Source organism: Equus asinus, chromosome 6 (assembly GCF_041296235.1).
Source record: "Equus asinus isolate D_3611 breed Donkey chromosome 6, EquAss-T2T_v2, whole genome shotgun sequence".
Lineage (NCBI taxonomy): Eukaryota > Metazoa > Chordata > Mammalia > Perissodactyla > Equidae > Equus > Equus asinus.
In genome coordinates this window covers 42,752,722-42,774,485 of record NC_091795.1, presented here as the reverse complement: position 1 = coordinate 42,774,485, position 21,764 = coordinate 42,752,722, and the positions used below count along the sequence as shown (strand labels likewise).

General features: G+C 50.0%; 1 protein-coding gene across 5 annotated transcripts; it reads left to right on the top strand.

Annotated features, from left to right (window-relative positions):
- The first annotated feature begins 9,556 nt into the window (after positions 1-9,556).
- On the top strand, positions 9,557-20,533 carry NAGK (N-acetylglucosamine kinase). 5 transcript variants are annotated; one of them, XM_070511978.1, is made up of 11 exons: positions 9,610-9,732; positions 10,810-10,963; positions 12,427-12,511; positions 12,656-12,754; positions 13,616-13,757; positions 14,554-14,664; positions 15,375-15,487; positions 17,830-17,917; positions 18,861-18,958; positions 19,461-19,539; positions 20,208-20,533. In XM_070511978.1, exons 4-11 carry the CDS (start codon positions 12,695-12,697, stop codon positions 20,396-20,398), a joined length of 882 nt encoding a protein of 293 aa, XP_070368079.1. In that variant the 5' UTR covers positions 9,610-9,732; positions 10,810-10,963; positions 12,427-12,511; positions 12,656-12,694; the 3' UTR covers positions 20,399-20,533. The 5 variants fall into 5 exon arrangements, with proteins under 5 accessions (XP_070368078.1, XP_070368076.1, XP_070368079.1 ...); XM_070511977.1 differs by lacking the exon at positions 10,810-10,963 and having other exon boundaries at positions 9,557-9,684; XM_070511975.1 differs by lacking the exon at positions 10,810-10,963 and having other exon boundaries at positions 9,574-9,732.
- Positions 20,534-21,764: the final 1,231 nt, after the last annotated feature.

Below are 21,764 nucleotides of genomic sequence, written 5' to 3'. Positions count from 1 at the left end.
ACCCCTGCTTCACTCACCATGCTCTTCCTGCCCCTTTTCTCTGCCTGTCCAGTTCCTGCCAATTTCTCAAGACCCGCTTAACATCCCTCCTCCAGGAAGACTTCCTGAGTGCTCCAGCCCATCAAACCCCTTCTTCTCTGGCCTCCTGTTTGCAGCCAGAGTCCATGGTCTTCACTGGACTCATTTACTGCCTTCTTGTGACTTCTGGGCTTATTGGACTCTCTAGGAGTTGACACGTTGTCTCCCCAGCCAGTCTGTGAGACCCATGTCTGCCCACCCCCAGCCTGACCAAACCCCAGGCGAGGCACGTGGAGATGCTCAGAAGCCCGTGCCCGGGTTGCTGCTCCCAGGCCCTCTCCATCACCTCCCCCCTCCAGAGTTTCAGTGAGGGGCCCTTCCTTAGGAGGGTCCTGAGAGAGTCAGGTTAGATGGGAGCAGGCTTTCTCTCTCATGCAAAGATGTAACTGTGGCCACTGGAATGCATGAGTCGGGGAGGGGTCTAGATTACCTCTTAATTTCCTCCCAAACCTGAAATCTCTGAGCCCAACACACTGGATGAACTGCCTGTCCCAGTCACACTGACTGTCCCAGGCCCCTGCCTGCCCTTGCTCACCACCACCCTCCACGCACCTTCAGGGAGGGCAGCGGCAGTGATGAGAGTCTGAAACCACAGCCAGAAGTCAGGAAGAGGCCAGAATGAGCACGTGACTGGTTTTAGGGCCACTGGTCTGGCTGGCTGTACAGCAGCGGGGGTTGGGGGGGACGAGGGAGGTGGATAGTGATGGCCAAGGCAAAGCTGAGAGCAAATCTGTGCCCACCAACAGCAGCAGAATTGTATCTCCTAGGAGCTGCTCGAGTCTCCTCGCCAACCCCGTTTGCAGCCTTGACGAGAGTGGAACAGGCAGCTTGTCCCCCGAGAGCCTCAGGGTCAGGCTAGGGAACAGGGTGTTACAGACCTCAGAAGCTGGCAGGAGACAAACCTCAAGACCCCTGGTGCACTCACACCCAGAAAGGTACGTTCACAGGGAGGCCCCCACACAGCCAGCACGTGCAGGGGCTACAGAGGGGCCTGGAGGCAGACATATAAGTGCAGGGGCCCCTAGGGACTCACTCATAGACATGTAAACAATCAGGAAGGTACCAGACTGACCTAGACACAAAATACACACATGTACAAGCAGACCAACAGACGCAGGCTCTCAGCAAGACACACGGACACAGGCTTCACACCTGATTCATCCTGAGACACCCAAATCAATCTTCCCCCAGTCGGTGGAAGACTGGCTGGTTTGGAATGGTGACAAGACTTTTTCCCACCCATCTGCTGCCCTTTTCTTTCATCCACCAACCTCTCCTGGAGGCGATCTGAGGCAGGGCCAGCCTTCGAGGCTCTCTGCCCAAGGGCCGTGGGGTTTGGGAAATGGAAGACAAAGTCTAAAGCCAGATGTTGGCACCTTTGCTGGGGTCTGGACCCTGTCCCTTCCATGGAGAGGAGGTGGGTGGGGCAGTGAAGGCAGGCGAGGCTTCCAGCTTTCCCAAGGCCCAGCCCTGGTTGCTGCAGCAGGCCAGGCCTCTCAAGGGGAAGTCTGGGAGGAGAGACCATGGTCCAAGGTCTCCAGTGTCCCCCTCCAGCCTCTCAGTAGTCCCATCGCACCGTCTGCCAGCAGGTCCCATGCATCAGGGCATTCACAGGTAGCCATGCTTCTGGCCACTAGGACACAGCTTCCCGGCCAGTTTTGGGCTCTGGGCCCATGGTCCGGCCTGGCTGTGAGAGCCCTGTTCTCTCTCCCTGGGCAGTAGCCTCTCTTGTGGCTGGCTGCCATATGGACACAGATTGGCAGAGCTGAGGGGCCCACCTGGGGACGGTCCCCAGCCCAGCACAAGCAGGGAAGGCCTCTGTGTACTGGAAAGTAGGATTGGATTTGGGGAGGGGTCAGAGCTGCCCCTCAGAGCCGAGCTGGGCAGGTAGATTCTTACTGAGGGCCATCCCCCTGTCTGGGCTGTCACATGTCACCCCAATTATGGCATCTCCCTCTTCCTCCTGTCCACACCACACACACTGGCAGCACGCAGTTCCAGTTCCTCTCACTCTGGCCCTTTGTCTATAGCCCTCCTCCTCCCCATATTCAACAGCCTGCCTCCTCCTCATTTAGGTCAAGGTCACCTCCTCAGAGGGGCCCTCCCTGATCACACTCTAAAATAGCACCCCTCATCCCATTTCTTGTTTCACCTTTCCTCATAGCACTATCAACTACATGTCAATATAGCAGTTTATTTGGGGTTTTTTTTGTTTATTTGTTTTTTTTCTGTCTCTCCCACTAGAATGTAAGCCTCATGAGGGACTTTGGTCTGTTCGGTCCTAGAATTCCCAGCTCTTACAAAGTAGGCATGAAGTAGACACAAAGTATGCACTAACCATGCTGAGTGAACATGAGCAGGTGTGCACATGCATATGACACACGAGTCCTAAATGATGGCCTTGAGCATGAGCACATCCACCACACACACGTACACACACACACACACACACGAGCTTGCACGCAGAGGCGTGCATGCTCTCGTGTCTTACTTGGCCCAGCTCCCCAGATCCCAGGGGGAAGCATTATCACCCACGTTCCCCCATCCAGGCAGCCTCCAGCCGGACTCCACTCAGCACTCCTGGTGCTAACTCGGCCTGACACACCAATCGCACGAGGGGCTTCCCGTGGAAGCGGCGGCAAAGACACCACAGTTGTGGCGGCTGCTAATTGGCTCTGTGTTGGGCCTTGGGTCACCGCTCGGTCAGCCATGGCTGATACCTTCTTCCCACTTGTCTCAGGAAAGGCTCTGCTGTCCCCTCTGCTTAGGGCTCAGCAGGCCACTGAACCGCACATGCCTGGCCACGTGGGACCGGCTGGGCTAGCAAGACCCTCTGATGGTACCCCCACCCCACTCACTCTTGGGAGAGAGCAGAGATAGCTCAGTAAACAGGACTGGCCTTGGGGTGGGCGTTTGCTCAAAGGGTGTGGTGCGCTAACAAGGGTATGCAGAAGGTCCCAAGCCCAAATAGCTAAGCACAACCTGTTACAGTGCCTGAAATGCCACCATTGGAAGGACAGTCCTCTAGGCCAATCTTTGCTCTCCATTAGGGTTTCTCTTAAAATGCACATCCTCTAACTGTGTGTGTGTGGGGGGGGGGATGGGTGGAGGGTTGGAGGGCGGGGGTCCTGAAGAGTGGGAAGAGGAAACACCACTAATTGGAATATTACAACCAATTGATCCTTGCTCATATCCATCTATCAGGCCTCTAAGCTTGATATTGTTATGCCTCAGACACCCTGTTTCCAGGGATTTTCCATGGATTGCTTTCAGAGTAGGGACAGATGCCCCAGCTTGTCACCATCACACACCATCTCTGAGTTATTAGGGTTCTGGGGAAGGTGAAGTGGCTTTTCCTCAGCCAAGGCAGGGATCCTCAATGGGCGGCAGTCTATCTGACTTTCCTTTCAGTGGGTCTTAGGGGTGGAGAGTGGGGCAGTGCCCGGGCCACAAGAAAGCTCAAGACCTGGCTTTCTTTTTCCTATATGGGGGTGCCCACCTCACTCCCCATTTTCATGCCTCCAGAGCCCAACTGGTACCCTTTCACAGTTTTGCCAGAGCCCAAGCTTCCTCCCAGTTCGGGACTAGACTAGCTCTCACTCTCCATGCCATCTTCAAATCTTGCCTCCTCCAGGAAGGCTCCCCTACTGCTCCTCTGGCCAGTCTCATCTATAAGGGATATAGAATCTTCAAGCAGTTATACAGGGCTAGTGGGCTACAGAGGAGGGCATCAGGGATGTTGACCCCCAGGTGTTGCAGACTGGGAGTCACCACACTAGACCTTTCAGCTGCCATTGATGATTGATAACAGAATAGACTCTCTGTCCAGGGGTCATTACATTCCTAAGGAAATCAAAAGAACAAAGTTATCACCTTATAGCAGGTGGGAGGTACTTATGCAAGTAGGGGCCATAAAATCTATAGAGCATATATACCTCCTAGAGGGTGCATATCCAGCTGGGTTAGCTAATCAGAAGTGATTCAAAGTTACAATATGGCTTCCTTTCTATAATATGGCTTCCCTTATGTCAACCTTGTGTTGAGCTGGTATCAACTTGAGAGATCCTTGTGCAGATGGAACTGTTTTGTCTCACAACTGAAGTGGTGGATACACGAACCTACACGTGTGATACAACTGTACAGACACAGACACACCAACACACTTGTGAACATGGGTACAGGTGAAACTGGGGAAATCGGAAAGATTGATGGGTTGTACCTGTCACTCTCTGGATTGTAATATTGTACTATAGTTGTGCAAGATGTTACCATTGGAGGAAAATGGGATCTCTCTGTACTAGTATTTCTTACAACTGCATATGAACCTATAATTGTCTCAGTAAAAACTAAGATTTTTTTTAAAGAAATGTAATTTTATAAAAGGGGACTATGAGTTCCCCACATTTGCCAAGGGGCAAGGCAGGAGGCTGGGAGAGAGGAGGCTCCCCCTTTACCCCCCTGCCCACCCCACCCTTGCAGTGGGAACTTCCAGGGACCTCTTCCAGAGGAGGCCTGTTCTGGGAGAATCTGACATCAGGTCTGGGCTGCATAACCCACTCTACTTCGAGTCCTTTGCCCCTTTCTCCTGGGACATAGAACGTTGGCTGTTCAGAAAGTTCTGTGTCCAGGGCTTCAGCTAGGCACCAAAGAACAAATCCTGATGAAGGAGTGGGACAGGCCGCGGGGTGAAAGTCAGTGAAACGTATCCCACTGGCTTTGCATGTCCCAGACTTCCTACAGGAGGTTCAGCCTCACCGCCCTCCCTCCATACTTATCTCTGCGTTTCCTGCTGTACCACAGTGTCAGGAGAGCTAACCGGGTGGGGTCAGATGACAGAATTGGAAATTCTATGATTATTTGAGCACCAGTGGCCTAACCCATCATGACTCAAAGCACGTACCAAGTGCCCCTAATCCACGGAGTAATGGGGCGGTCTGGTAGAGCAGAAAAGGCTTTAGAGTCAGAGAGAACTGGGCTCAAACCCCAGTTTGGCCCTCTTTGAGGCCCCTCACCTCTGAGAACTTCAGCCTCTCTAAAATGGGCATACAGTTTATCTTAAAGGGTGGTGTACAGTTAGGTGACATGAAGCTCCTTCTCTTCTTTCTGATTCCTTGAGACAGCAGGATGAAGGGAGAGCCCTGGAGCCCAGGAGGAAGGAACACAAACCTCCTTGACATCTGCCAAGGGGACAGTTTCCAAAAATGGCTATGTGGGCTGGGCAACTGGAGGCTTCATGGGGCCTGGAATCTCAGGAGATGTCAGAAGACTGGGCGCAAAAGAGCAGAAGCCCTGATGGGAAAACTGCACGTCTCAGCAGACGCCCTGGGCTGTCCCTCCTTACCGCCCCTGCAGCCTTGTTTAACCCGGCCCTCAGATGCAAACGAGAGGAGCTAAGAGGAGGATGACTCTTCAGTCTTAGTTAAAACCTGAAATGACTGAATTCACCTGTAAGTGATTAGATTAAGAGTGGAGAATTGAGACAGAAATCAAATTTGATTGTAAGAAAATCATTGCATTTTTGCACCCCTGAGTTTGTGGTCTATAAAAATCGGACCCGCTACACAGGCGCACATTTTCATATATGTACTTCTAAACTGATATACACAGACCATGGATGTTTCACACACGTACAACATCCATCCACTGTGCTGGTAAATGGTTAACAGTAGCTTTCTGGAAAACAATAACAACCACCTGATTTGTAGCAGTTGCTGATTTCCGTGTTGTAAATACTTACACCATGGCAATTTTGAGCCACCAACATGATATCACCGAATGGAAGTTAGAAAGACATACACAATTAGCTCTTTGAGAGCTAGGCAAGCCAGCTCCAGCACAACGCTGCAAAGTTACCTTTCTACGTCTATGCCTCTGCTCAAAAGTGCCTAGATACGCAGGATTGCTTAGGTTTCTTTAAGAATCGAAATTCTAATTCTGTACATATCCTAGTAGAGAAAAATGCATAATTTTTATATCTCAAATACATGCGATGTAGACGCATTAGTCACTTAGAAACATATACAAAGACAAGTTCACATTGCCCTGGTATGAGTATTCATAACACAGAAACACACAAATAAACATGTATACATTTACAGACAGATTGATACAAGCCAAAACATGCATATAAACGCAGACATAGACACCCACATGCTCAGGAAAAGGGAATAAACCAACCTGATTTTCTGGGTTTGCTGCCCTGGCCTAAGGCCCCACGCTTCTCAGAACCAGATCTGATCAAGGCAGATAACGTGCCTCTTTTCCTTCTCTTCCCTCAGGTGGCTAAGAAGACTAGAAGGGCAGACTGTTTACTGTGATTCTCCTACAACTGCTTCTGCACTCTGGGGCCTCCGTGCTCCCCGCCCGGCCACTCCTGCCCCTTCTGGGTTGTTCCTGGCGGTCCTGCAGGTCTGGAAGAGCCCTTCCCTTGCTTTATAGCTATGAGCGTCTGAGTCCCACCCCCACCCTTAGTAAGGCAGCCCCTCACACTCTCTCTTTCATTGTAGGAAAGCCAACTCCAGTCTCTGTCTCGGCCTTCATCCCACATCAACAGAGGGGAAGGTCAGCATGACCCCCCACTTGGATCCCTCCCCATGACTTCTGCTCTGCCCTGTCTGTTATCACAGACTGGCAAAATTAATTTTAATAATATGTAATTTTAACTATCTCCAAAATATTATCATTTCAATATGTAATTCATATAAAAATTATTGGAGACAGTTTTACATTCTGTTTTGGTATTATATCTTCCTTGTTCATCTCCTGCCTGGGCTACGGCCCCAGCCTTCTGGATGTCTCCCTCCTCCAGGCTCTTCCCTCCCATTTGTTCTGCTATAAGGAACCTGAAAGATTAATCACCCTAAAGCGCAAGGCTGAGGTCACACACATACTGATAACTTCCCAATGCAGGACAGATTAGGGCAAGATCCTTTTGAGGCCCCTTGACCACTTGCGCAACTCCCACTTCCCCATTTCACAATTTCTCTTCTGTTTTCTCCAAACATCTTTCTCTATCCAATCTTTTCTGCAAATTGTCTCTGCCACAGAATCTGCTTGCTCTCTTCTTTAATTCACAGTGGAGCATTTACTACCTCTCATGTTTGTGATACAGTGCTTTATCATTTATAAGCCCTCTCAAAACTATTTATGGACCTCCTATGATCTGCCTGGGACTGAGGTTAGCCTTGGAAATACAGTGGTGAGTAAAAACAGATGCGGTGTGTTTTCATGAACCAAGTCAACAAAACCTCTTGAGGACCTTGGGCCCCAAAGTCCTCTGCCCAAAATCATAAGTGGATTTGGAAGGGAAGATCTTTTTTCACTGTCCTTTTTATCTTCCCTAACCCCTCATGGAAATACGGCCTCCCTGGAGTCTTGGGGACAAAGTGGAGAAGACAGAGAACAAGAATGCGGCTTGCAGATTCTTAGAGGATCTTACCAACCTCTGAGCATGCAGCTGCTGGGATGTTGCAATTCCAGCACAAAGGCGCAATACACTTTCACAAGACCAGACAGAGGTTAACACTTGTCTGCACTGTAACATCTTTCTTTCTTTCCCATTACAGTAACTGCCCACGCCTCTAACAAGCAACATCTATCATTTGTGTGAGCCTAGGCTCATTACTTTGATTTCAGATCCTCAGTTTCCTGACTTATAATATGTGGTTAGAAATCTCTGATATTTTCATGGGGTTGTTAGAATGACCAAACAAGATAAAGATACATAAAAGAGCTTTGTAGAACTATAACATACAACACAAATGTATAGTAGTAGTATTAATCTTTTATTCAATGATGTTTTCTTCTTTAAATCAATCATGTGCCATTATTTATTCATAAACAGGCACTTAGTGACTTTGAAATATTCTGGTCTGGATGAATAGGAGACAAGACATAGAACAGTACTGTACAATAGAAATACGTGAGCCACAAATATGAGCCACATGTGTAATTTAAAATTTCCTAGGAGCTACATTAAACAAGATGAAAACAGATTGGCAAAATCAATGTTAATGATATGTAGTTTTAACCCACTATCTCCAAAATATCATCATTTCAATATGTAATTTATATAAAAATTATTGGAGATATTTCTATATTCTGTTTTGGTACTACATCTTTGAAATCCTGGGTGTATTTTACACTAACAGCACATCTCATTTTGGACTAGCCACATTTCAAGCGCTTAGTGGTCACTGTGTTGGACAGCACATGCTAAGAAGTAATGTGAATAAAAATTAGTTATGATCTGTGTAGTACTTTATGGTTTCCCGAACTCTTTTAATATTTAAATCTCGTGTTAGCCTCAGTAGGTGGCTGTTTATCATCTCCATTTTGTGGATCAGCAAAAGCAGTAGCAATTATGTGTAATTCATCCAAAATTATCAGCTAGTAAATGGTGAACTCAATCCTTGTCTTCAAACCTGGGCACTTTCTCTTTTGCTCCCTTTTCTAAACAAGCAATACAAAGGGAAACGTGAATTTTATCTTACATATAAGTTCCAAGGCTCATTGCACTAGCACATGAAAAGCCACATTCTCAAAAGCTTCCAAAAATCTCCTCTCCTCCAAAAATTCTGCCGAGTTTAATCTCACTAGAATCAGCACCATTATTGTAAAAATATGTGTCTGTTGGATTAAGCATCTTCCAGCTCTGATTGTTATGGATGTAAATGATATAGGTGAATGTGAAAGACGACAGGAGTGGAACCATATTAAAACAGGGCCGGGGCAGCTATTCCAGAGGAATTGCCTTGCACGTCTTCTTTTCTTTAACTTCCAAACTGGACCAAACAACCAACATTCCAAAGAAGCCAGTAAGGACAAAAACATCCTGTTTGTGAAGACTAGTGGAACCGGAATTTATTCACGTCCTGATCGCTAACCAATAAAGGAAGCACAAGTCCAGCCTTTTGCCTGATGATCGAACCTCAAACCAGTCTATGAGGCATAAAACTAGCCTGACCTCATCTAGCACCACTGAACTCTTCTTTAATACAACTCACCTCATCCTTCCTTTTCCCCGTAAAAACCCTAAGCCCCCTCTCCTGTAATCGGGACACTATTTGGGTTTCTACCTGAATCTGTGCTCTTGGAACTGAGATTCTTTGATCCCAAATCAACGCTTTGCCTCTTAAACTGCTTCTGTTTTTGTAGGTTGACGGGAGGATAAAAAAAAGCCTATCCCTCTCTCTGATTCACTATCACGTAGTGATTCACTTTTTAATTACTCTTACAGGTTACATTGTAGTGTTTCAGCGTCCCAAATGGGTAAGAAATAAGGTAAAGACTCCTCTCTTCTAGTTTAAAAAGCACATATACGCCAAATGTTCATACCGAAGCATAACCAGTCAGGGAAAGAAGCTCCTAGCGCAGGATTTCCCTATAAGAAGAAGGCAGGCAAGCAGGGGGCATGGGGATGGGAACGGGGGACAGGCCAGCTTGAGGACTGCCCTGCGAACGACTTGTCCCCAGGCTGACGTTCCCGAAGAGATGCCAAGGGCAGCTGACCGCCTCCTGGCCCGCGAAGCTGCCCCTCGCGGGCCCAGACACGCCCGGAAGAGCCCGCGGACGCCCGCAGGAGCCCCAGCTCGACTCCCAGACCTGGCCAGTGTTTTCCCGCTTCGCGCTCCCTTTCCTTTTTCCGACCCTGTTGTAAGGAAGGGGAGCGGGGTGGTGGCTGGAGGGCAACAACCGGCTTGTAAAACCGTATCTGCTAGTTTGCCGGGTAGTCTATGCCCCGCAAACACCCTGCAACGAGGAGCTGCAACGGGCCGGTGGTACAAGCTGGGCTGCCAGGACAGCCTGGAGGGCTTTCGCCCTTCCCCAGGCAGCCTCTAGTTACTCCCGGGTACACGGTCACACGAGTACAGAGGGAAGCCTGCGTCGGTGTTTGTGTGTGCACGTGCAACTCCCGCCACCGCCGGGCAGGTGTTGGATTGAACATTAGGGTTCACAGCTTAAGGGGAGGCCTAACGACCCCGAGACTTGCTTGCGCCGCTCCCCTGAGCCCACCCCGCCACCCGGTAGGGGGTCTTGCCCTGCGTGCGTCACTGTGTGCGTCACGGACAGCCTACGTGGCTCACAGCAGTGCGCATGCGCCAGGCTGGGCTGCCAGCAACTTCCGGGTGGTGAAGGATGGGCAGGGCGGTGACGTGTCCAGCGGGTCCCACACGGACACCCCTTTCTGGCTCCTCCGTTTGGGCTCTGGTGTCCATCTCCGGAAGTAGGGTCCCGGGGGTGGGGAAGGGCTGGCCGGGTCCGAAGGCGCCGCTGAGGCCCGCACTCGCTCAGCCCGAGGACTTCCCGGGGCGGGGCCAGCCTGTGGTTCGCGGCGCCACGCCCCGCGCACGCGTCCTCGAAGTCAGCTGGACCGCGCTGGCCTTCACGTGACGCGGGGCGGTGCCGAGCGGGCGGGAGGGAAGCGCCGGCCGGAGGGAAGCAAACGGCGGGAGCGGCGGCGGCTGGAGCGGTAGCATGGCCGCTCTCTACGGGGGTGTGGAGGGGTGAGTGCGGCCGGGCAGAGGGAGTCCGGGTGGGCGGCCTGCAAGCGGCCTGGGCCACAGTAGGTCCGGGGGCGGGACCGAGGGAAGGCTGTGGCCCGGCCCGCAGGCTGGTGGTCCCCCGCATCAGGGTCTGGCCACTTTGTGCTTTTGGGCTGCGTGGCCTTGCGGACGAGGGGTGTGTGCACGCGCGGCGATGCCCTTGAGCGCGCGGGCATGTGCCTTGCAGGGACTGCGTGTACCACGACCACACCCCGGGGGGGTCCTTTGTGTTTCACGGCGGAACCACGCCCCTTTCTCCCACGAAAGACCTGCTTCAACGACCCCCGCTGGAGAAGTTCCTTTTACCCGTTCCCGACCCCGCAGAGAGTTTTGCAGAACAGGTGTCAGGTGTAAAGTTGCTGGTCTGGGGGGTGAGGAGTGGGAGTGTGGTGGCAGCTGTGACAAAGATCTTTGCCGGAGGGTATCTGGGAGCTGGAGCAACTCCGAGCCAGAGTGCTAGCCTATCCTGATGCCTGAAACCTCTCCATTCTTGTCGGCACTCCAGGCCCCTCACGCTAGATCCAACCGTCTGTTATTCTTGCGTTTTTCCTGCTCAGAAACTTCTCTACTGGGCTTTTCGTAATAGCTCTTGCCCCTCGATTTGAATATGGGCAAGACTTTTGCCCTGTCTGGGCTTCAGTTACCCCATATGTATAGGGAGAGTGATGAAGGAGATGATCGCCAGATCCCCTGACGGTGACAACGTTCTGTGAATCGGGGTGTGTCAAATCAGGGCATAACAGGGGGTGGTTGTTGTCTCAGCCAGGGCACTTCCTTTTGAATCTGAGATTGGATCACTTCTTTGGCAGCCACATCTCGCTGTTGACTCAGAGACCCCAAGGTCTTTTTTTCACATGCATCATTAAGGTTAATCTCCCCCATCCTTAATCTATTGCACTTTTTAAAAGAGACTAAGTACAGGAGTTTGCATTGATCCTTGTTATATGCCTTTGTAAGATGTGACCCACTTTTTCAGTTTGTCAGGAGATTCTTTTGGACGTTCAATCTGCCACCTCGTGCATTAACTGTCCCTTGAAACTTCTTGTCGTCTTTGAGTTCGGTCAGCAGGTCTTCACTGTCCTCTTCCGATAGTCCTAAAAGTACTGATGAATAACGAAACATACATCACTCCCCCGCAGACCTCCCTCCAAACTCCCACTTCCCTCAGTAATAAGCATTTGACCATTTAGTTGCTTAAGTAGGTATAAACTCTCCCTGCCATCTGGTCAGGATTTCTCACAAGGGTGTCTTGAAGACCTTGCAGCTGGTGCTGAGTCTTGAAAGGCAGCCTTTAGCTATTGTGAGAGAAGCAGAGAGATGTGCCATTCTCTTTAGTCACATTTACTGAGTACTGCCTCTGCCAGGCCCTGTGCTAGGCGTGAGACTAGATAAACGATCTAGAGCCTAACCTAATGGAGCTTGTAGTCTAGCAAGAAGCAGGCAAGAAAACTCCTAATCACACTGGATACAGAGGAATTTTTGAGAGTTATGGGGACACTGACATGGCTTAACTAATGGAGCCAGGTGGGGAGGGCCACACTTCAGGGGTTTCAAGGATTAGGTGATATATAAGTAGGGTCTTGCAGGATAAGTAGGACATCCCCAAGGGAAGCTGAGCAGGAACTATGTTTCAGTCCAAGAACACAGCAGACACCAAACCACAGAGGTGGATTTGGGAATGGTGATTGGGTTTGCTAAAGCGGTCACCATTGCCCTGGACTCTGTCTGTGACAAGTACTACACAAGCTTAGCTGAACCTGCAGGTTTTTCTGAGCAAGACTGAGTGCCCCCTTGTGTTCTGTAGGGGAGGCACACGGTCCAAGGTCCTTTTACTCTCAGAAGATGGGCAGATCCTGGCAGAAGTGGATGGACTCAGCACAAACCACTGGGTAAAGGCCACACTGAAGGGATGAGCGGGCTTGGTTGTGGTTTTGTTGTCTGTAACTCCTGTTAAGGTGGTGGCTGGGGGCTCGTACAGCAGCCTGTAGGTCATGCAAGCCTTCGTAACTCCTCCTTCCCTTGATTGGGGCCAGCTGATCGGGACAGACAAGTGTGTGGAGAGGATCAACGAGATGGTGAACAGGGCCAAACGGAAAGCAGGGGTGGATCCTCTGGTACCTCTACGAAGCTTGGTGAGTCTGGGGTAGAGCCTGAGAATTAAGTCACAGTGACGCTGAGACAGCGGGTTTGAACTAGATGAGTGAGTGACTTGCAGAGGGAAAGGCTTTGAGGGCTTAGTCTCTGGTCTAGAAACTCACATGATCTTATTCATTCTTGTGGCTTCAGTTGTCGCCTACAAGCCACAAGGATTGGAAGAGCACAGAGTTTTGGAGAGCCACTGAGTGCTTGGTTTGCATCCCAATTTTGTCATTTCAACAGCTGTGTGACCCTAAGCAGGTTACGTACCTTCTCTGAGCCTCAGTTTTCTCATTTGGAAAATGCAGATAACTAGCTATCTCAGAATTGTTGGGAAAGTAAAATGACATGATACATCCCAAGGTGGTTAGCATAGAGCCTGATCTATAAGCACTTGTTAAAATTTAATTAATTAATTAATCAAAATTAAACGTTAGCCGTTATTCCTAGCTCAGACCTTTCTCCCAAGTTGCTGTAGCTCTGGCTAGTCCCTGGACATACCCTCAGTGAGATGTTCTGCAGGCCCAGTGTGTATTCCATGGAGTTTATCTTGCCTCAACTTATCTCGCCGCAACTTGCTCTCCTGCCTGATTTTGCTGTTAAGGGCACTCCTGTCCTCCCAAGCTCGATACATGGCATTATTGAATCTCCTCTCTCCGTCCATTCCTGGTCCAGGTTCTTGCAGCCACATCCTTCTCATGGGTCACTGTGTGGGGTGGAAGGAGGACTGGGGCTACATGAGCAGGATGTGCCCAGATGTAAAGAGCAGGGGGCAGGCATCAGGAGGGGAGGGGGTTGAGAAAGGAGCTGGGTCTGGGGCCCTGCTCGCTCGCTCGCTCACCTCCCGCGTGGCCTAGGGCCTATCCCTGAGCGGTGGGGAGCAGGAGGACGCGGTGAGGATCCTGATCGAGGAGCTGAGGGACCGATTTCCCTACCTGAGTGAAAGCTACTTAATCACCACCGACGCCGCCGGCTCCATCGCCACAGCTACGCCGGATGGTGAGGAGGTGGAGGGATGGGTGAGGTTGAGAACTGGTGTTACTGGGAAAACCCTTTAGATGTAGCTGGCAGAACTTGCTTTGCAAATATCTGGAAGGTGGGCTCCATACTCCCCCCAGTTCTTTTCATTAGCTTAAGTCCCTGTCAGAGCAAGGACTGGACAGGAGGGGGCAGGAGGGGTATCTTGATGGGAAGCAAGGAGTGGAGTCAAACACGACTCCGTTCCAGAGCAGGGCGCCCCTGGGGCAGTGCAGTGTTGAGATGCGGCTGGCTGGTGAAAGCAGTAAGTGCTGAGAAGAAAATGGGAGCAGCTCTGTGATGGGAGCGTGAACAGCGTTGGTATCATGGAATGGGCATTTGAATCTCAGCTCCTATTTTGCCAGCTGTCCCATCTCAGAGAAGTTATGGAACTCTGAGTTTGTTTCCTCATCTACAAAATGGGGGCAAGTGTATTCATAAGGTGGCTTAGGGTATTGAGTGAGTATCACTGTGTGGACGGGGTGGTCCCTGGCACATAGTAGTACCAAATAAAGCAGGTAGTCACTTGAAGGCTGGCTGGGCAAGGAGACAGACTCAGGTTCCTCTTTGTCCCCCAGCGAAGGGCTCTTTGTGATTGGAGTTTCTATGAGACCCAGGCCCTCCACCTTCAGGCAGGAAACTAGTTGGGCTCGGTTTCTACAAAACTGGGTGGAGATCCCTTTGCCTGGGGCTGGTTTCTGTTCCGTCTTTCCTCATTCGGAAGCTGTGCTTTGTGCAAGGCCTTGGCCACACTGAGCCTCCTGTGCCCTTTTTCCAGGTGGGATCGTGCTCATCTCTGGGACAGGCTCCAATTGCAGGCTCATCAACCCTGATGGCTCTGAGAGTGGCTGCGGTGGCTGGGGCCACATGATGGGGGATGAGGGCTCAGGTGAGCTCATGCCAGCAGGGCCTCCCTCAGGGTCCTGGACTCTTCCCTTCCTGCGTCTCCCCATCTTCCTCTCCCCTACCATCGGCCAGTTGACCCCTTGGGACTCTCTGGGGACAGCTTCTGAACTGATGGTTCTGAGTAAAGAATAGTGACTATCATAGAGATGGGAATGCTGAACTAGTGGCTGGTCTTACTCTTCAGCAGTGATTTGTACCCAGGATCCAGATTCATGCCTCAGCATAATAGATATTGCCTACCTGTGTTGACTTTTGGAGTCCTTAGGGAGGAGTTGACACTATGCAGGACAAGGCCTCAGATGCCAGGAGATGCCGTACCAGTCTGCTAGTGAGAAAGGGTATAGAAACTCCACTCACCATCACCTCTTCATCGGAAGCAGGTGTACATTTTCATAGGGGCCCTTGGGGTCCAACTCATGGCAGTGACTCCAGTGGTTTGACTGACACCAGACTGACCTTGTTTTATTTTTGGGTAGGAACTGGTGTGACTCAGCCTCACCTGTTCTGTCTTCCCCCTCCAGCTTTCCCTTCTGCTGATCAATCAGATACAGTTTAATTAGAGCCCCCAGGCTAGGAATTGGGACACCTAATTTGCTGTAATACCCAAGGTGGTCACTAACACTGTCTAGGTCGGGGTTTCCTTCCCTGTGAGCTTGGGGAGTTTGCCCCATCTTAGCCTTCTGCTCTCTGCAGCCTACTGGATTGCACACCAAGCAGTGAAAATTGTGTTTGACTCCATCGACAACCTAGAGGCGGCTCCTCATGACATTGGCTACGTCAAACAGGCCATGTTCAGCTATTTCCAGGTACGCCCTCTGCCCCTGGTAAACACTCACACCTGGGATAGGGCAGTGGGAGCTGAGCAGGAGTGAATGCAGGGGAGGCACTGGGTGAGTGAAAGGGAAGTTGGGGTGAATTGTGGATCTGAGTTGTAGGATGGAGAAGTCGTAGGTGAGGACAGGATTCACAGTGATGTGGGCAGTGCGTTCCAGGAGGGTGTCAGGCATGAGGAAAGGGTAGGCTGGGGATAAGACTTCATTCTTGGGCAGCTAGACGCTGCTGGGAGGTGAAGGCAGATACCGTTTTAGGCTGGAATGAGAGGTGCAGGGTGAAATCATGAGACAGTGCACACAGAGACAGAGACAGCAGGTACAGTCTGAGCACGTGTTGGACAGTAGGCTGCTTCTGGCCTGTATGGGTCAGAGAGGAGAACTCGTTAAAGAGGTGGGCAGGGAGAGTTCTTGGGGAGGGACAGCCTCCTACCCAGGGCATTGGAGATCAACTGTCCTTGCCTGGGCCATGCTCATTTGTAGTGGGTTAGGAAACAGCGGCTGTTAGCTGGACCAGAGGTCAAAGGTGGGAGAGGAGAAGGAAGATAAGTTTATTTGATAGACATCTCTGAGTGACAGCCATGTAGGTGAGCTGGGGCCTGGACCAGGGAAGGAGATTAGAGATGCTGGGAAGTAGGACCTGTGTTCTCATAGCTCAGGGATTGATGATTAAAGAGGAGCTCTGGCCTGGGCCACGGTGAGGAATAGGGAGGGACCAGGAAGAGAAATCACTTCCTATAGCTGATAGCTTAACTCTATCCTGACTCAGCAGATTGGTTCTAAACCCTACTAATATGTCTACTGCTCCCTCTTTTTATCCTTTAGTTGTTCTTGTAAAGTCATTGCATGGGTTAAATGAGATAGTGTGTATAATATGGTTAATACATTGCTGTAGGGGCTCAAACTTTAGCCCTCCCTTCTCCATTTTAATAGTGTGTGCTGGGCAATCACTGGTTCCTCAGGACCTTCAGAGGCGTTATGGCTGTGTAAGTTTGTTGGAGTGGAAGAAGGACCTTCTTTGGTCAAATAAGTTGGGGAGAAACAAATAGATTTCTTGGGTCAGGACTTCTCAGAGCCTTTAATTTGCTAATGTGCATTGTGACTCTAAGGGAAAAGGTCCTTAGATTCCTTTAACCGAAAAAGTCTTTTCACGAGCAGCTCAAGGAACTATAGAACACACTTTGGTGAGCACAGACCTGTGCTCTGCTGCTCCAGGCTAGTCTGTAAGAAGCAGTGGAGTCCATGTTGGGGAAACAAAGAACTTTCCTCAAATGAGAAAGCTAAAATCCTTGTACTCTCTAGAGCTTAAAAAAACAAACATGGGCCAGCCCCAGGGGTCTAGTGGTTAAGTTTGGTGCGCTCCACTTGGCGGCCCGGGTTCAATTCCTGGGTGTGGACCTACACCGCTCATCTGTCAGTGGCCATGCTGTGGCAGCGGCTCACATAGAAAATAGAGGAAGATTGGCAACAGATGTTAGCTTAGCTCGGGGTGAATCTTCCTCAGCTAAATAAATAAATAAATAGATAAATAAATAAATAAATAAATAAAATCAACAAATCAATGTTACCGCATTTGACAAAAAAAAGAAAGAAACCCTAAGGAGACAGTATCATTTCTGAACAGAAAGCCATATATGTAGTTATCATCTCTTTTAAGTGATTGCCACTATGCTATCAGTTGTCAGCTGTAACTTCTCTAGGAATCCTATCAAAGACACATGAGCTTCAAAAGAATTAATTTTTATCAGTTAGAGATGGATAATATCTGATTTAATAAAAAAATTAGAACATCTAATTTTTTGTTTTCCCTAATACGTAAGTATTATTATTTTTTTTTCTGAGGTAGATTGGCCCTGAGCTAACATCTGCTGCCAATCCTCCTCTTTTTGCTCAGGAAGATTGCCCCTGAGCTAACATCTGTGCCCATCTTCCTCTACTTTGTATGTGGGATGCTGCCACATCATGGCTTGATAAGTGGGGCTCGGTCCAGGCCTAGGATCTGAACCAGCCAAATCCCAGGCCGCCAAAGCAGAGCATGTGAACTTAACCGCTATGCCACTGGGCCAGCCCCCATAAGTATTCTTTTATTAATTAATTTTCCTCAAGAAAAGAAGGAATACATTTTTTTATAAGGTCGAGTGATCAATGTATGAAAAATTTATATTAAGCAAACTAAATAAGTATGGCTTTAAAAATAAAACAACATTATTCTAGCTTTTCTAACAGTAGAGACATCAGGAAGACCAACTTGGGTGAGCAGATTGGGAATTTTCCTTCGCTTCTAATGACTTATCTTGTGTCATTTCTCTGTCTCTCAGGTGCCAGATCGGCTAGGAATCCTCACTCACCTGTATAGGGATTTTGATAAATGCAGGTTTGCTGGGTTTTGCCGGAAAATTGCAGAAGGTACTGGAGGCTGGGCAGGGTTTTATTTGGCTTTGTTCCCCAGACTTCCCTAATTAGGGGGTGGAGTAGGGTTCAGATGGGGACTGGCAATTTCCCTTTGACCAAGTGACCTCAGTTCTCTGCCACCATGGGCCTTAGTTGGAGGCTGAAGGACATGTGGGTTATGTTGACAGTTGTTTTATATAACCTATGTTGACAGCTATCATGGCCTGTGCAGGCTGTATGTCTGTTTCTGAGAAATTTATAAAGTAGTTGCCCTTTGGGCAAATCTATAACTTTTTCTTTTTTTTAAACCAATGATATGTAAAGAACTAGGAGATCATGGAGAGGTTAGGCATATTTGGTTGGGTGTCAGGAGAAGCTGAACCATAGGGCTTGTACATTACTCTTTCTCCACTTTATGGTCCATACTCCCTTAATTTGGATTCTTGCAGCCTCAGGGCATTGTAGGCCCCTCTTAGATCCTGCTGGACTGAGACCCTTTCAGAGCAGAGCTGGGAAGGGGCTGACCAACAGCAGACTGTTGGAAGTGGGTGGGGGCCCCGGCAGGAGCACCAGCCATCTGCTCGAGTGGAGTCCTGGGTGCCCAGAGCTGAGAGACCTTCAGGGACAGACTCAATAACTGAGCGTAAGCTGGAATACAAAGCAGGTGCCAGTGTGCTCTGGTGGGGCTGCCCTTCTCGGGCGCCTGGAATGAGCCACCTCTGTACAGGACACCCCTCCTAGGCTGGAAGTGCCTGGTGAGGGCAGGGGCAGTGAGGACGGAGAGGCAGCTTTGGAGGCTTGCTTACCCACATGCCACGAGGTGGGCATCCATTCCTGACTTAGACGTCTGTTAGTGATAGGTGGTCCCCCCATTGCTGCCCTGCAACAGAGAGAGAGAATAACTCAGGACTGGCGGCTCCTAGGTATTCACCACTCCCCTTCCCTTCTCCTCCCACAGGTGCCCAGCAGGGAGATCCCCTTTCCCGTTATATCTTCAGGAAGGCTGGGGAGATGCTGGGCAGGCACGTTGTGGCAGTGTTGCCTGAGATTGACCCGGTGAGTTGAGGTGGGAACTGGAGACTGGGAGCTGCTGGGCCGGATTTGGCCTTTTCTCATTAGGGATGGGACTATCCCATCAAACTTTGTAAATTGAATATGATTTTAAATGAACTTAGGGTGTGAGAAAAATTCTGTAGAAAGTCTGTAACAAAAAAAGTTCTTTGATCCAGTGCCTCCCCTCTGGCTGGTCTGTAATCTTTATTTATATGTAGTAAATTGGTTTAATGTGGTACATGCACGGTCCCCTTTTCGTCAGTCATGCTTCTGTTTCCCCTGCTTCTTTCCTTCCTCTGTATTGTTGTTTAACCCTTTTCTTTTCCCTTCTCTCCCTTGCCTTTATGAATCTCCCCGTTTTCCTCCCTTTTTTTCTTGAGTCCACTTTCTGGTTCTTGGCTAGAGGGAGAGTAACTGAGATAGGGTGGGCTGACCTTAAGAAACTACCCCCTTTAGCACTGGAGAGGCTTTGTCGCCCCCAATATCCATTTCCGCTCTCCGCCAGGTCTTGTTCCAAGGGGAGATCGGCCTCCCCATCCTGTGTGTGGGCTCTGTGTGGAAGAGTTGGGAGCTGCTGAAGGAAGGTGAGTATGGGGTAGGGGCAGGAGGGAGCAGGCAACGGCAAGGGATGGGGCTGGAAAGGAGGTGGCCCAGGAAAGCTGCTTGCCCCAGGGAGGACCTGGGCCCTGAGGCCTGGACAGGCTGTTGATGCTTCAGGCTAAGGCCCTCAACTTTCACTCTGCCAGGGAGCCTTTTACAATGTCCCGTCCAGCTTCCTTGAACTCTTAAAAAGATGTTCTTTTCCAAAGGATTTATTAAATGAGCCCCACTTTACAGATGAATCTGACTTAAAATCAGAGCTCTGACCAGCATGTGGTGACATCCCCAGTCAGCATAATCCTAGCCAGAGAGAATGAAACGTGCCTTCTTCATTCACCCTTGCAGCCTTGTTTCAGGTGGCTGTGTGATTTCCATTAGACTTTCTGAAGTAGCTTGAGGACCCCTGTTGCTACCTTGGAGTTCCTGGCATCGGCTGCTCGGCAGCTGCTGGCTCCAGTAGCCCACAGCCGTTACTGGGCTCACAGACCCTGGTGCACCATCTGTTAGGGACTCGGCACGTGGGCCCCTCTGGGACTCCACAGGAATGCCTCCGGGCCTGGGCTGCTGCTTTCCCTCCCTCTTTGTCCCCTCCTCCTCCCTGGTCTTCACCAGAAGCTGCTGGTCTCCTCTCACCCCTGTCCTTTTTCTCCAGGTTTCCTTTTGGCGATGACCCAGGGCAGAGAGATCCAGGCCCAGAGCTCCTTCTCTAGCTTCACCCTGATGAAGCTGCGGCACTCCTCCGCCCTGGGCGGGGCCAGCCTAGGGGCCAGGCACATCGGGCACCTCCTCCCCATGGACTACAGCGCCAATGCCGTTGCCTTCTACTCCCACACCTTCTCCTAGGGGGTGCCCAGGCTCCACCCCTCCAAGCCCAGTGGACATTGGGTGCTGGACGGGAGGAAGCTTTTTCTTCTTTTCCTTTTTTTAAAAAAGAGAAACACCTATAGAAGAAAATAAACGCACTTTACCCACTCCCAATTGGATTGTGTTATCAAGCACACTTGCTGTGTACATCCTCGGTGCACCTGCCAGCCCATATCCCAGAGGGCTCAGGAATGGTTTTAGCCCAAGGTTTAAAGCCCCACCCCTAGGTGCTTGGCCCGTGGTCTGGAATCTGTCCACCATGCAGTTGGGCAGATAATTTATCTGTGTGCCACCCCTGCCCCACATTAGCGTACTTATATGCTATGTGGCTGCCACTTAACCTGTGATCTCAGTTTTCTCCTATCAAAGTGGGTAGTGATCCCTGCCTGACCATTTTCAGTGAAACTAAATGTTCTTCATGCAAAACATCACCGAGAGTAACCTTAGACATACCACAGTCTCCTGATAGTCCCATGAGGATTTAGGGGACAGGGGACAGTTTTAGTCTGGGAGAATTTTTACCTCACTGGATATGGTACTTAGAGGTAAAAAGGCACATTTTGCAGTTTTTCCACTTGAATGAGTTCTCGAGAGGTTATGAAGATGGCCAAGATCTAAGAAGGGCAACCAGACAAGTAGGTGGCCTACCTGTTCCTAGCAACTCCTAGCCTGTCTCTGCTTAGTGTTTGACACTTCATGTTTGTTGTGTGGCACCAGGCGTGATGAACATATGTGAAGAGCAGACATGGTTCCTCTGGATACTGTGGTTTGATGGGTAAAGACAAGTCCAAAGCTTTCTGTTCAGCTGCTCATGCTGCTTGGTGAAGTGTATAAGGCACAATCTTTTTTTTTTTTTTCCCAGGAAGATTAGCCCTGAGCTAACTGCTGCCAATCTCTCTCTTTTTGCTGAGGAATACTGGCCCTGAGCTAACATCCATGCCCATCTTCCTCTACTTTATATGTGGGACACCTACCACAGCATGACTTGCCAAGCGGTGCCATGTCCGCACCCAGGATCCAAACTAGTGAACCCCGGGCCGCTGAAGCGGAATGGGCGCTCTTAACCGCTGCGCCACCGGGCTGGCCCCTAAGGCATAGTCTTGATCCACAGTGGCTGCCTCTACAGTGTTGAGAGTATGAGCCGTTAGAAGGCATGGGCCATGTCCTGGACATCAGTTCTCAAACTTACGTGCATCAGTTATTCTAGAGCTGGTTTTAAACTCAGATTTCTGTCTTCTCCCCCTTCCTAAGGTGTCTAATTCAACTGGTCAAGGATGAGATGGGGAATGTTCATTTCTACTAAATAGCTTGGGTAATTTCTGCTGCAGAGGTCCAGGATCTGCAC